Source organism: Rissa tridactyla, chromosome 6 (genome assembly GCF_028500815.1).
Source record: "Rissa tridactyla isolate bRisTri1 chromosome 6, bRisTri1.patW.cur.20221130, whole genome shotgun sequence".
In the NCBI taxonomy this organism is placed as follows: Eukaryota; Metazoa; Chordata; class Aves; order Charadriiformes; family Laridae; genus Rissa; species Rissa tridactyla.
In genome coordinates this window covers 23,184,573-23,200,737 of record NC_071471.1, presented here as the reverse complement: position 1 = coordinate 23,200,737, position 16,165 = coordinate 23,184,573, and the positions used below count along the sequence as shown (strand labels likewise).

At 38.1% G+C, this 16,165-nt stretch overlaps 1 protein-coding gene across 1 annotated transcript in view; it reads right to left on the bottom strand.

Annotated features, from left to right (window-relative positions):
- The window catches only part of COL4A3 (collagen type IV alpha 3 chain), a 66,514-nt gene that overhangs the window by 27,290 nt on the left and 23,059 nt on the right, over window positions 1-16,165 (bottom strand). Inside the window, 16 exon segments of the mRNA XM_054205262.1 lie at window positions 155-343; window positions 1,580-1,650; window positions 2,004-2,099; window positions 2,829-2,921; window positions 4,058-4,222; window positions 4,578-4,613; window positions 5,734-5,821; window positions 7,005-7,046; window positions 7,422-7,475; window positions 8,883-8,927; window positions 10,965-11,021; window positions 11,291-11,353; window positions 13,474-13,551; window positions 14,935-14,976; window positions 15,092-15,127; window positions 15,621-15,683. Coding sequence (XP_054061237.1) covers window positions 155-343; window positions 1,580-1,650; window positions 2,004-2,099; window positions 2,829-2,921; window positions 4,058-4,222; window positions 4,578-4,613; window positions 5,734-5,821; window positions 7,005-7,046; window positions 7,422-7,475; window positions 8,883-8,927; window positions 10,965-11,021; window positions 11,291-11,353; window positions 13,474-13,551; window positions 14,935-14,976; window positions 15,092-15,127; window positions 15,621-15,683 — 1,218 coding nt within the window.

Here is a 16,165-nt window from a genome sequence, read left to right as displayed (position 1 = left end):
TTGGTTGCTATAGTTGAGCATAGTACCTTAAGTCAGGTACTAAGTCAGCTAAAGTATCTGAGTAGATTAAAAAAAACCAAACTGTTGTACAAGATGTAAATACTAACTTAGTTTTTCATGAATTCTATATTAATTGCAAACAGTCCATACCCACCTTTTCACCTTTAGAGCCCTTGGATCCTTTAGAGCCAGGTCTTCCCAGAAATCCACTTGAACCTTTTCTTCCTTTGTCTCCCCTGGCCCCTGGATCTCCTCTCTCACCTTTTGGCCCTTCTGGATACACATATCCTGGCTCACCTTTTGATCCTTTATGTCCTTGATCTCCTCTAAAACCTGGAGGTCCCTGGAACAGAGCAATCAAAAGAATTTCAGTGCTAGACTTGTATCAGCTGTTTTCAGGCTTTCTTTTGTTTTAAAATTAAATACCTGAGAACTGTTCTCTTTATTCTCACCTTTATTCACTGTAACAGCACACATCAATGAACAGGGTTCTTTGGAGCTTTTTTGTTTTTTCTTTTTCTCTTGCCTTTACTCCATTTGGCCTGATTATCATTTCATTTAGGCTACTATAAGCAGGAATGATGCAGGACATTTAATGGATCAGACTGTTAGCTACCTGGCTGTGCTTTGGTAGCACAAAAAGAAGGACAGGAAAGTAACTTAAAATCTAAGTATAGATTTCTCCTACACATGGGAGTATCTCCCCAGAGACACTGTAACTGCCACAGTTAGCTGTATATAGTTAACTTCTCCTCTCCCTTCTTTCCCCCTCATGGTAAAAAGCGGGTACTCTATCACAGCCAAAACCAGTACAAGCTGATAACACACTGGGCTCTAGTGATCTTGGGCTCATGGACTCTTGGAAGCCCTCTGCAAAAGCCTGTTAGTAGACTCATTCTGCACCTGTACAGCAACCACCACAATGAATACTTGTGCATGACTTTTTTTACTGGACAGCACCAACTGTAATTTCCCATAAATAATTACCACTACAGGCATAAGTCAGAACAACCAAATGGTATGTCTGTGGCAGCAGGTGTCAGCCTTCCTTCTTCATAATGTTTCCCAAGAGGGAATTGTCCTTTGCACCCCTGAAGAGGGTATTATGAGAAGGAAGTTTCTCTGCACAGCTGGGGCTTGAGCAAGTCCTGACTATGCTGGAAACAGAGGTAAGAAGTCTGATGAAGATCACAGCACAGAAAACTCTACATATGCTTTACAGACACTGCCATGATTATAGAATTACGAAGATGAGCGGTTAACTGTAAACTACCCATATCAGGCAGAAGCTGGAGCCTAGCCATCATGGAATGCAGCACAGATCAATCACACAGGTATTTACCTGCCTCAGTGCCTGGGCTGAACTTCTTGCTGCACTGAGCAAAACAGGCTCATGTAAAGCTAGGTCAGCCATACATTACAGTCTCTACCTAGGCCTCACATGCAGGCACATTCATTACTAGAGAAAGAAAACTGTTGAGATCACGCAGCATGACACTGCATGTAACAGCAATCATGAGGTTTCTTTGAAATAATTCTTGTGCAATCTGAAGAATAATCTGAAAAACCAAAGTCTTACTTGAGCTCCTGGAAACCCTGGTGCTCCTGGAGAACCTGGAGAACCTTTTAGACCTGTTGTTCCTTCTCTACCTGCAAAAGAAACAGCGTATTTTGTAAAGAAAAATGAAAACAAGGATATGGATTTTGACAAACTCTGATAATCACACCCAGCATTGAATGTTTCTGCTTGTTACATTGACTGCATCATCATAGACTGACCTGGCTTCAGGCTACACCTAAGTCTATTAGCATTCTGACTACACCTCTTTTAGGGCTTGGGCTCATATCAGTGGATGGAGCTGCATCAGGCTCTCACACTCATCACAACCTTACCGCTAGTTCAAGGACTGCACGCTGCAGAGATGGCCATACCTAATTCTCACACTAAAAGCAAGATCATTGGCATTTCCTACTATCCTGTTAGAAACAACAAGATAATTTACCAGGCATGCCATCTTGGCCATGTGGCCCAGGAGAACCAGGACGACCAGGTATTCCTGGAATATAGCTGCAATCAGTACACACGCGAGCTTCATCACCTAGAATGAAAATAATTCATTAGTTGTTCCACAGCAAGTGATTCCCAAGCTTGACTAATGTGTTACATAGTTTGTTATAGAGGATGGCTAACACTTTTTGGCCAGGCAGCAGCAGGATCATGGCTTTAATTTTGTTGGAAGATCACTTCCAACGCAGTACAAAATTACCTGTGGTCAGACAGTGAATCAGAATTGATTGCATTTAATTGAAACTGCAGGAACATCCAGTTTAAATTCAAGTCTAGTTTTAGTAAACCATTTGGATACAGTCATTCTACTGATAAACCAAATTCTCTCAAAAGAAGAAAGGGACATTGGCTTCAAACTAGTGTAGCTCTGTAACAGCCTGGGTAACTTTAATGCCTAGCAAGTGGCAAAGAGATTCAGCAGCTCCTATGGTGAAATTCGCAGAGGGAACTTTCTCTCAGAGAACAACTTTTAGTGTTGAACATAACAATATGAAAACCCTACCAATCTGTAATAACTGTTTGTTCCAGTGAAGATCTAAACCCTGCTGCAGTGCTGTACAACGGGTGTGCAGCACTGGCACATTCACTGCTCTTTTAGCTGCTGTTTACTGTGAGGGGAGGAAGACATCTTGCTATACCTAATGAATTTTCTTAAATCTCTGAACTCAAACGGCCTAAGCGAATTCAAAACTTCATGAGAATCCGTGAAGATTACTGGATTGCACCATCTACTTCTGAGTGATAATTTTCTGAAACTGACCTTTCATGCCAATATCTCCTGGAGGTCCCGGAGGTCCTGTGCACCCTGGCTCTCCAGGAAGTCCTGGCAGGCCTGTTCGAAATGTTACTCTACCTGTTAATTGAATGAGCATGGTACCATTACATCAGAAGATTATTCAGACAATTCTCTAGTTGCTAAGAGAGAAAAAAGTTGCAGGGATGAGCTGGAAGACAGTATTATGATCTTTATGGGTCCCTTCCAACTTGAGATATTCTATGATTCATTTAAAAAAAGAGAAGTATCTGGACAAATACAAAACACCTGAAACTGGAAGTACTTGAGGATAAATATAGTAATGCCAAAGAAAATCTCAGCAGATTGTTCAATCCATCTGTCTAGGCTGTTAAAGCATAGTCCCTTCTGGGGAAAGTATTTCCATTTTATTTGAATCAACAGAAACATAATTATTTTTTTTTCCACCATGAATGGAAGGGAAACTTTTTTTTTAAATTCTAAATTATTAATGTTGCTCATTTATCTTTGACAGAATCATTCTAGGGTATTTACTATTAATTTGGAAAAACAGAACATGCATCAAGCTCTTCCTAAGGTAATACATTTAGGGGATAGATATATTTTTCAAAGAGAGAGAAAAGAGAAGCACTACATTGGTATTAGTTCATAAAAACTTGTTTTGGCCATACCACATATAAAAGAAACATGATGCTGTTGGTATTCCTAGTTAAAGAGGTATTCCTAGTTAATACATTTTCTGTAAGTTTTATGAACTGCTACTGCTTTATTTTCACGCTGCCAGAACTTCAAACCTGCTCTAAAGCCCACTAAGACCTCTGGAGGCATGCAAGTGATTTCTCTAGCTTTCAGATTAGCCCCTTCTGAATTTAGTTTTACAGATTCACTACAGCTTTTGGAATAATTCATTTTAAGAACAGATTTTCTCTCATTAGCCTTCCCTGGTTTTATGCAGCAGATTTTTATTGTCAGAGTTACACAAGAAGGTGAGAAATCTTTATACTGGGAAGTCATTGCATCTTCCCCGCAGAATCTCATTAGCACTGGAGCACAGACCTTTGCTACATATGTTTTCATGAATATCCTAAAACAAAATTTACAGAGAGAAATTATATTCAGCCATATTACTCAAAATATACTCTGTAAGTAATGTATTTATATAATCTTATATATTAGATATGGAGATGACTCTGGATGTGTTCTTGTTCACTATATATTGAATACTGAAACGTCACCTGGTTCTCCTGGAGGACCTGGTAATCCAACAGAACCAGGTTTGCCAGTAATACCAGGTAGTCCTGGAGGGCCTACAACACACAAGCCAGTTTGTCCTTTCTCTCCTTTTATTCCTTTTGGCCCAGGAAATCCAGGGGGACCTCTCAGACCAGGTCTTGTCACACCTAACCAAAGAGGAAAAAATACAAAAAAGAAGTTAAAGAAGAAATGGAATTTCAAAGCAAAGTAAGTACTCAATAGGATAAGTGACAGACAAACATAGTGAGTTCATCCAACAAATCTTTTTTATCTTGTAATCTGTTAAATAATCACAATGAAAATGTAAAGACCTTTAAACATTTTCTTTAACCTCTCTTTAAATACTTGGCCCATCAAGGCTTTGGGGTGAGAATTTTTTACCACTCAGAGATATGTTTCAAGTCATCTGAAGTTAAATTTCACAAAGCTGATACAGTATAAGAGGCAGGAAAAACAATGTATTTTATTATTGGTACTACACATACCAATCATTACACATACCTGGTCTACCAGCATCTCCAGGAGGACCCTGTGGCCCTGCAAAAGCAATGTATTTTGAACTTGAGTTAGACCACTGTATACTCTGCAAAGTCACTACTCAATAATATTGACTGCAAACTTTGGGCTTCTGCATTTTAAGCTTATTTTATATTTTAAGAATTTGGGTTTGCCTGAGTAGGCATCTACTACTTATGCAACTGTTGCATACTGACAATTCTCACTGAAATCCAGCAAGATACGGATGTTTACAACAGGTAGGAATAGGACCCACCATATTTATCTTAGGTGAGGATGCACTCAGTTACTTGAGAACAACTTTACAGGCCTGCAAACTTACTTCTTTTTGCCACTATTATTTGCTCTAATAAATATACCACCTCTTACCAATGCATTTGGTAATTCTTTGCAAGGCTCAACTTTCCCATTGCCATCCCTTGGAAGTATGTAAGTAGATTTATAACAACAAAGTGTATTCACTGAATGCAACACAATCACTTGGATACATAAATATTCATAAAACTAGAACATCAAAACACAGAAGGCAAGGACTTGCTAGATGAATATGAGATGTAGTCTACATCTGCTGCCTCAGAATTCAGCCCATAACTCCTTGTTATACTGTGATACAGCTCAAATAATAAATCAGTACATTTGAATTTTACATCATGGCCAAAATAAACAAACAAAAAAACCTTTCAGATCTTTATTATTTTGGAATGATAGGCAATAAAAATGTCAGGAGACAAACTATGAAAGCTACCAAAAAAAAAAAAAAAAAAAAAAAAAGAGAGAGAGAGGGAAAGAAGCACATGACCGTTAACAGAATTACAGCCCTGGTGGTTTGTCTATGGTGTATACAAACAATGTGCTGATGCAGTAGTCCACTAAGGTCACAAGACAGGATGTCCGTGAGCTTAGGTGCTCAACTCAGCTATCTGCGCAAAGAAGTGTGCCAGCTTCATTATTTTTAAGAGGAAATACATCCATAAATCAAAGTCTTAAGATACATTTTAATTCTGCAATTAGCTGGAAGTAATTTAGAAATACTCTTGTAAAGGCAGAAGCAGGTTGCTGGGTGCTCAGAAACCTAGCCTGCAACAAGCCCTTTGAGTGGACAGCTCATGCTAAAAGATTGTAGTTGTGATGTCCCACCCACCAGGCATGCCACGTTGACCTTTTGGTCCTGGAGGTCCAGGGGGTCCTTCATCTCCTTTTTCACCAACCACATAATCATAATACTCTGTCTTAAGAGAAAGATGGTAACAAAAGAGAATAATAAGAATGAAGAGAGAGGCACAATTATGATCTCATTCATAATTTTGATGTTGTGACACCATGAGACCTTTCTAATCACATGGTAATTACAAGCAGCCAGAAATGAAATCATAATTGTCATACACAGATAATGGCAAGAGACCCATACAAATAGATAGGGCAGGGATTTCAGCTCAATTCCTCAACTCCCAGACAACTCCTCTGCCTGCAGATGCAATTATACAGGCAAGGTATAAGTTGGAGACCCAATCACAAATATTACAGCAGCATGAAATAGAAAATATTCTTGAAAGAAATCTCTAGGAATCACTTGGTCTTTTCCATTGGCTCAAACCAGCATCAGCTATATCACGACTACTCTTTTCAATAATCATACATGAAAACAGACAAAAATCAACTCTTAAATCACACACGTATTAAAAAAGTCATTCCCATAAAAATTAACACTTAATTTATTAACGTTTAATACTAAGATGTTTCAAAGTTTCTACAAATTACAGGCAAAATCAAAAGGCAATTTGCTGTAACTCTTTTTTTTCTTTTATAACTCCGAATGTTTGCTCTTTTCTGGATTATTTTGCATGGGTACCATTACTGACAAATCACTATTAGAATAATTATTGTGCCTTGATATATAAACATCACACTGATTATTAATGAACCAATTTTAAAAGGAATAAAAAACTGCTTAAAATTAAATTCACCATGTTTACTTTTCTCTGTCAATACCACAAACAACTCACCTTTTTACAAAGTTCTTTCGTTTGAACAATTTGGGCAGAAGGTTTCCATTAGGTGCACACTAGCAAGGCAGCATGACCAGACAGAAATCGTACTCATAGCGTCTCTTGCTTTCTTTAAAAAGTCTTATTAGGATTTTAAAATTAACACCACCTGTCCTGGCACTGATCAGAGATTGGTTTAAAAATTGTTGGAACTGAGTGAGGTCTAACCAAGCCCTGACAGTGCATCCAGTTTCACAGGAAGGAAGATGCCGTCTCTATGAGCCTCCCTGCAACATCAGTACTTTGAGAAAGCTATACCTCGATGAGAGCATCACAGAACATCCAATACTGCCTCATACAGACAGTTTGTCTTATTCTTAATCTAATGGTTTAGAAAAATTATATGATTAAGATAATTTACACTTACTCGACCACAAGCTCCAGGCGGACCAGTGTTTCCTTTCATCCCCTTCGCCAGAGGACAGAGATGGGTTTATTAAAAACAATACATGACATTTGGTACCCACTGTTACTTCAGTACATTGCTCATAGCATTAAAGAACTTCTGCTCCTGACCAGTCCTTCACCACCCCGTCTCTGTTCCTTACACAACTATTCAGCTACATACACCAAAAAGTACAGGAAGGCATCAGCAGGCATAGACAGACACCAGTTCAAGCACACAACCTATTTCAGCTGATCCATTCCCTATTCCATGATATCATTACTTGCCATCTGTTAGGTAAAGTAAAACATATTATATACACAGTGATAAATAAAACAATATAATAAAACATACCTTGTCCTCATCCCCCAAAACAACAACAAAACCATTAGACAATACCTTAGCTCCTTGCCTGCCAGCCGCTCCTGGTTTGCCCTGTTCACCCTTTTGTCCCTGCAAGTGACAAAACACAATTTTACGATGATTAATCTTTTAGCACGGCCATCAGGAAGACCTAAAATGGAAAGTTTCAATCTTTCATGGCGATGGCAAGTGAGTGTGACTTGCTCAGGCGAAGAAATCCTAGGGCAAGACTCAGTTTGGGGTAGAATTCCATGTCTGTGGGAAATACCACAGGTCTCTCATCCAAACCTGCCTTTATAACAGCCCATTCCACCAATTCCAAAGTGGAGCTGCTCTGGATAGCAAAGTGTAGGAGGCTCTGATTTGTTCTCCCGCTGCAAACTACTATTTCTGGAAGGGGAAAAACTGAACACAACGTGAGACACTCACATTCAGCAACTCCCTCTCCCAGAACTCGGTCAGTGTGCATGGTGCTGATCTCAAGAATTGTAAGCAAGACCAGGAGGGAAAATAGCGCAGACTGCTGCTAAGGCTTTCTGCAAATGTATACATGCAAGGAAAAGGGACTTCTTGGAGGCTTATGCAGCTGAATGCACTGCTAGTTAGTAAAATTGAAATGGGACCAGAGCAATGACATGTCTGTCATGACACAAAGTTTTCTTTCTGTTAGCTGAGGTAGTAGAGCTTTGTGGTCTGTCATTCCACGTTCTTTGTCAGACTGGCCTGTGTTTAGACTGTCTGCAAAGGTCATTTTGGTATAATGAAGATGATGTTTTAGTAAGAGATATGTGAAATGGGCTATTCTGATGCTAAGAATTTTGATATTTGTAAGGTTACTGTGACCCTAATGATGTCGTTAAAGTGGAACTGAAGTAAATATAAAAGAATTTTATTTTAACCAATTGAATATAGTATTCCAAATACATTTGAACAACTTCAGCTTTTAACTTAGTACACAAATGAGATCATTTTCATTATAAAATGGCATATTTTAAGAATTACATGATGACAAGATGACAGTTTAATATCTATCAGTCATCTTGTTTCAGGCCAAGGCAGCTGTGACTTTCACAATAACTTTTCTTTGTAAAAGAACTTATTTGATTCTAGTGATTAAGAATTATTCATTTTACTTCTTGATTTATGCTGAGGTGAAGATATAACACTTTTGCAAAAATTTCAGTGTGACTAACTAGAATTAAACTCAGTAGAATTAATTTTGCATAACTTGAACCGTGTCTCAAACTCATTAGATAGCCAGCAGCAAGCAATAGGTCTTTTTATTTTACACAGAATAGACAACATCTATGAACTGAGCCTTTCCCTCCTGCATGGTATGTCCCAAGGACAGCTGCGTGAACGGGAATGTTTCACAGTGTATGCAAATTAACATTTGCAAACACATTCTGCAATGAGAAAAAGTGGTGACAGGAAGATATGACTGTGATAAACAGACGACTATTACTCAGAAGACGTTTAGAAGGCTTCCTTCATTACCGGTAAGCCAGGTGGACCCGGGGCACCTTCTTTTCCAGGTTTACCCTACAAAGGAAAAATATAAAATCAAATCAAATTGATAAAATAAAATAAAATTATCAAAAAAGGGGTCATTGCATTCAAAGAGCATAACAACTAAATACTGTGCATATAACTGTATTTTAGGTCTTTATAAATTTTGAAAAGCCATTAAGGCTATTTTTCCAATGTTAATTGTTTCTAATCATAACTAGTGTTCATAAACCTCTACAAAACAGGGAGTAAGATATTCCCTGGACATTCCTCCTCCTGTGGAGGATTAGTTGAGGCAGACACTTCACCAGCACAAAGTGCCAGACAAGTGCAGAAAGCTTGGTGCAAAATCAGGTCCTTGCAGAAGCAAGATAAATGACAAAACAATAAAACAATACAGCAGCTAGCAGCCCTTCTAATGGTGAGCATGGAAAGATACCGAAGGGAAACTTTTCTCTTACACAAAATGGGGTTAAGAGATGACTTAAAGTGAAATCATTTCATGAAAAAGAACAGGGAGGGCACTTCAAAGGTATTGGAAATAGGGCAATAAATGGAGAAGTGAAAATAGAAGGAGGCAGTGTGCCAGAGGTATCTGCTGTTTTCTATGGTGCACAGCACAGTGGGAAGCTTTCTGCTGGGGTCTTGGTATCTACTGTGGCAAAAATACACATTAAGCAATTCATAACACCAAAAAAAGAAGACAAAGGGAAGGAAGAGAAGGGACGAAAATGATAAGAGAAACAGAACAAAATGAAATTTGATATTTTGTGATCACCGATACAATTCCAATAGCAAAAGGAAACATTTTGTTTTCATTTTAGAATACACAGGCAGTCAATGTCTTAACACAAATTGTAATTCCTTAGCATTCTTCAAGGTCAAGAGGCAGAAAATCAAGGGTGCTCTACTACTTCCTCGACAAAGAAGGGAGGGAGAGGTCAATTAAGAAGAGTTCTAAAAAATTCTGCATGGCAGGACAGGGCTTTTGCAAACAGAAGACATAATATGGAAGAAACACAGAAGAGAGAGGAAGAGTAACACACATTGGATATCAAGAACTTTTAGTACTTTACACCAGTGACTCAAACAGAAATTAAAGTTTTCATAATGTATAGGAATAATAAAAATAACATTCAAGTTGCTATATAGCATCATCATTATGCACCATACAACTGACGAAAGAGAAGTCTCCAGGTAGTACTGGTCTTGTCTTGCTGCCTTTCCTTGTTGAAGAAAATTTATTGCAACCACAAGAAGTATGGGGAAAGTTTCCAAAGACATATGGTTGTACTGAATTAAATATTTCATTTGAAAATTATTTTTCTTAATATTGCTTTCAAAATGTGTTTGGAATCAACATATTTCGTTCAGCAATTGTCACAGAACATTTTGATTTTTTTTCCCCCTGATTACATATAGGTAAACTGTTATGAATTCAAACAGTTTTAGTTACTGAGAACATGCATCTTTCATTGATTAGTTTTTATTTGGAAGCCATTTCAATGCAAAGTCCTAACTTTTTATTTAATTATCTTCAAAATGTAGATATACTCAAGTAAATTATATTTTAATGTGTATAGTTTTTAAAATAAACATATCATTTTTTTCTCATATTATCCTGTTAACAGAATAACTCTCTTATGACAACTATATTCATGTCTCCACATACCTGCTGGTTGAGCATACTAATTTAAGTCTGCTGCCTTAAGTAAAGCCAATGTTTTTAATTCTCTTCTACATAGACACTGGCACTCTAAAGCCCGTATGTGTTCAGAAGAGCACTTTTTTTTTTAACTAAGTTTCAACAGTAGACCCTTTACAGCAAAACAGAGAGAAGTGCATCCACCATCAACTGACCCCTACTTCATGTACTTATGGTATGTGAGCCTATGGTATGTGAGCCTATTTAACTTTCAGCTCTCTAGTCTGGTTTACTGGATGAAAGAGCTTTTGAATCTAAGAAAATTCACTCTGAGTGGCATTGAAACAAAAACTGGAGAGCAACACTAGTGCAAAACTGCTTTTAAGACAAGACTAACATATGTGTATTCAATTGTTTGCACTTACCTGTGCTCCGGGTTCTCCTCGGTCACCCTTTTCACTTTGAGAATCACCATCTGGCCCCTGTAACAAAACCACCCTCAAGATACACATCTTTTAAGACTCACATTTTCTAATTTAAATATATTTTTTATGATTTTGTTATCTTTTAAAGAAAAGCATAAAAATAAAGTACAGTTAGAATGCTACTAATAGGTATTCTATTGTATTCATTAGTTCTATTCATTAAAAGTTAGAATAAGTACTGTAAATACTGGACTCTAAAGAGTAGCATTTACTAGGTGGTGCTGCCTGAACATCTGGATTTAAAGGATTTATTTCTGGTCACTTACTGTAAACCCCACTGGTCCTGGAAGTCCTCTTGATCCTTTTTCTCCTTTCTCTCCTTTCAAGTCCTATTACACAGAAAAGCAAAATTTAATATGGTCTCTTGAATTTTTCTGTGCTTGCCGTAACACTCAAAGCTTTACAAATAGGAAATCCTTACGTTACCAGCAAGCTTCTTTAAGCAGAATGGTTCTACTTAAATGACTAAGAAACAGAAACTTCCTATCAGCACTTCGGCCTAAGTCTATGATGTTTGAAAAAGAAACTGGCTCTGAACATAGCGAGTTCAAAATGACCTACCTGTGATTGCGTGCAAGGGGACTGGAGTAAATATCCCCAGAAACGGCAAAAAAATCACAAGAAAAAAACAAACAAACCTTAGTTGTTTCACTGGAGCTACAGTTACTTCCATGGTAATGGAGGTACAGTAAATGCAGCGGCTACCCATGCAATCCATGCCTCTGTGGGCTCAAGATTAGATTACCCTACTGTGCAGTACTATTATGTATTGGGACACATCCTAATGTCATTGTAAAGACAAAGTTTATGGACTGCCTAATTATTACCTGGTTAGACACATGCCCCAAGCTATTTATTTAAGGAGCTTTGAGAGGGTTTTAAACCTTAATGCCCAATGTCTCTGAAAAATCGCCATTCCCCTATGACACACTGCCACAGCTGTGACTGGGAAGTGTTCCAGGTCATCCACATTTGATTTAAACAGGGAAGAGCAGCTGCTGTGCCTGAAAGCTGAACCTTGCTTCTGCAATCTTTCTCTTCCCTCCTGAATACAGTCTTGATGTAAAATTCACTTTTTACCCTAGCACATAAAGAGAGAGAGAGTTTTGATAATTCCATGGATTAGATGCAAATTAAATAAGGAAAACAGTCACAGTCTTGTTCTGTTAATACGTGAAGACTTAGAACTGTGTATCAACTACTGCTGCTTAAGTTCTATATATGGACAAAGTGCAAGAATTTTAATTCAGAAAGCAATACTTAACATGAAGCTGAACCAGAGTCTTTCGTTTCTCCAGTACTCATTGTTTTTCCAAAACTTTCCATGATTACTAGGGTTCCAGTAAAAACAATGAGAAAATAAACCATGAAATGTACATGAATGTGTTGCAAGCTTTTGTGAAACTCTGGTAGCTCAGTCCTGATATTTTCAGTGACAAGGCCCAGGGGTGGCCTGGCACTTGACCCTGACAGGGCCACAGCTGTGGCTTTAATACCCATTCAGAAAATCCATGTTGATTTGGTGAAGCTAAAAGTGATTTACTTTTCATGTACTGAGAGATCCACAGCAGGTGGATTACTAATAAGCATTTAGCATTCCACTGGCATTGTGCAGATGTGCGTGTGAATACACAGGCCTCAGCTGAGCTGGCTGTACAGACACACTCTAAGAAGAGCTTAGTATCTAACTAAACAAGTCTGAAAAGTGTTTGATGTGTGCACTTGCAGCCCAGAAGCAGGGGGCTGCATCAAAAGAAGTGTGGCCAGCAGACCCAGAGAGGTGATTCTCCCCCTCTGCTCTGCTCTCGTGAGACCCCACCTGGAGTACTGCATCCAGCTCTGGAGCCCTCAGCACAAGAAGGACATGGACCTGTTGGAACGGGCCCAGAGGAGGGCCATGAAGATGAACAAAGGGCTGGAGCACCTCTGCTATGAGGAAAGGCTGAGGGAGCTGGAGTTGTTCAGCCTGGAGAAGAGAAGGCTCTGAGGAGACCTTACAGCAGCCTTCCAGCACCTAAAGGGGGCCTACAAGAAAGCTGGGGAGGGGCTGTTTGCAAGGGCATGTAGCGATAGGACGAGGGACAATGGTTTTAAACTAGAGCAGGGTAGGTTTAGATTAGACATTAGGAAGAAGTTCTTTACAATGAGGGTGGTGAGACACTGGCACAGGTTGCCCAGAGAGGTGGTGGAGGCCCCATCCCTGGAGACATTCAAGGCCAGGCTGGATGAGGCTCTGAGCAACCTGATCTACTTGAAGATGTCCCTGCTGACTGCAGGGGGGTTGGACTAGACGGCCTTTAAAGGTCCCCCCCAACCCAAAACATTCTATGATTCTATGTTAGGACGGGTAAAAGGAAAAGTTATGGGCACAATGAGGACGAAAATGTCCTCTCAAATTACAACGTAGTAAAATCGCTAATCTGAATGTGATGTTTAACAATTTTACTACCGTCATGTTGTCTGGTCCACTTAATGTCACAATAACGGTTCCTGGTGGTCCAGGGGGTCCAGTTAACCCAGTGTCACCCTTGACAGAAAAAAGAAAAACAGAGCAATTACAAGCAGTCTTTTTTATTATTTCAAATTACTATTGCTATACTTTTGACATCGTGTCTGTCATTACACTTAGCTGTTAATACAGTTAACATTTCTCTTTGCTTGCTATTTATCTTCCAATAAAAAAGGCATATGGAAGACTTAAGACTACTATGACCACCTTCTCTCAGCTGAGATATAAAAATGCATATGCTGATTTCTGTTAAAGCATCTAGCTTAAATTTTTAATACTATTTATTTAAAAGTTATACAACCATTTTAACTCTAAATCAAATAAAAATATCGCCTTGATTATAATTTTTCTCTCAATTAGATTAAGTCAATCAATAAAATACATGCCCTGCCTTTGGTGACATCCTCAAAACTGCAATCTGTGTATTACAGGGAGATGATTGTAACATAGTGCTGACAGATAAAATTAGCTTTCATGCGTTCTTAACCAAAAACATTAATATTGCAGTACACTTTTTCATTAAGGATCTTTTAGAACAGGGAAAGTCCTAAATGTGATCCTTCCTGTGGAGGTAAACAAAACAACATCCATAATTTCCAGTGATTTTAAGCCAGTGGAATGCCTTTGTGTGCACTCTAACAGTCTAACAGCAAAAAATGCATCACTCTATCATCTGGAAGCAAGATGCTCCATGGTCACCTGAGCTAATGTTAATGAATAATCAGTTTTATTTACAGAAATTTTCCCAGGAAACTTTTAGCACGTTCCTGGTGGCAATTACAAAGTTAAAACCAGTCCCACTGTGAGATAGTGCTGTTTCAGTTCACAGCCGAATCTGTGCAGGTTAGCCTAACTGTGAGATGCCCCAAGCTGTTGAAAGCATCCTGTAAGGACATTCAGACTCACTACATGGGTCCTCCCACATATGGATTTGTAGTCATTTCTAGCTTGATGTCAGTTATATAGGATACAAAGTAAGAACATGGATGACAAGTCATCCAATTTTTATTCAAAATCTGTGAGGTTTCCTGGCATCATAAAGGCTGACACTGAAAAGTTGTTAGCCATAAGAAGCTGTGAGTCTACAGGTGCTATATATTTACCAATGTTTACATGCTTAGATAAGCGTTTAGAAACGCTGTGAAAATGATATATAAATTACTTTAATGCTATGTGTTAGTAAATATTAACTACTGGCTCCTCTTAGGTTTCTACCATTCTATCAGGAAGTTTATATTATTGACTCTTACATGATAACAGTTTGTCCTTAGATATTAATTGCCAGGTTTCCTTTTTCCAAGAAAAGACTTAAGACTTCCACACATTTCACCACAGTATATCAGAAAAAGCATAAAACAGAAATAAAACTTAAAAAATGTTTTAAGCATTTTATACAATTACCTTCCTTCCTTTGGTTCCTATTACTTTCAGTCCCATAAGACCCTGTAAAAAAACACCCAAATATTATTTTTTATTATTTTAAAAACACCTATAAAATGAGTTAATTGATGTTACACGTAATAGGAAGTTTTCATTTTTATTACCAATCTGAGACTACCTTAGGTCCAGGAGGTCCTGCTTTTCCTGGCATGCCCTATAAAAAAGGAAAAAAAAAAAAACTTTCCTTAATTTAAAACATTACAATCTTCAGCACCAACGTAGGTGTTTTGAAGTACCCAATTTTCATGTGAGTTATATCACTATTTTTATTCTTTCCTCTACCTTTACAACCACAGTTTGTTGTGAGTGGGTGACAGAATGCTTATACAGTGTAGTTGCAAGCACACGTCTCTCTTACTGTTATACACATTAGTATTTAAAGTGAATTTATGGGTAATTATTTGAAAATTGAAAGTTATGCCTGCATGGACAAGGATGCTTCTGAAAACATGGAAATTATCATGCATGAAAATAAGAAACTTAAAAAAAATAATCAGATGTGTGTAGAAGGATATGGATTTTGCATATACGTGCCTCTAGATCTCAGTCAAGTCTGGGAGAGGCAGGTAATTGCGTTTGTGTAATTCCATACGTTTCTGGGAAAATCAAAGGTTAAAGTAACAAGTGAGACATAAATTCATACTCACTGAAGGTCCTGGAGGGCCCTGTGGTCCAAGTTCTCCCGGATATCCTTGAGCACCCTGGGCACCCTGCATATTAAAAAAGGAACAGGAATAAATCTCCTGGCAAGATTATGAGCAAACCACAACACTAAATTCAATTAAATGAATAACAACCAGAGGAGCAGCACTTTCTCTGGATTTCCTTTTCATGTGCCAGGATTACACAGAAGTATAATTCCTCCTCACTGCTTCATTGGTTGGCGTATGTTTTGAAACGTGAGGAAAACATATCTTCTGTAAAATTAAACTACTCAAGTGAGGATATATGTCCTGTTTATCTGTGGACATTCTCATAATCCTTATAGTCCTATTGCTAGCCCTCATAAGCCTTTATTCTTTTGAATATTCTATGCAATAAATTCTATACCTTAAAACTTCATTTTCAAAGAAATGGAAAAATAAAGATTTTGATTTTACTTTTAATTTAATGTCCTCCATTTATTGTAACAGTCAAAAGAAATGTCTGCTCTGGCTTCTCTTATTAATCTCCATTTTTAAAATATGGATCA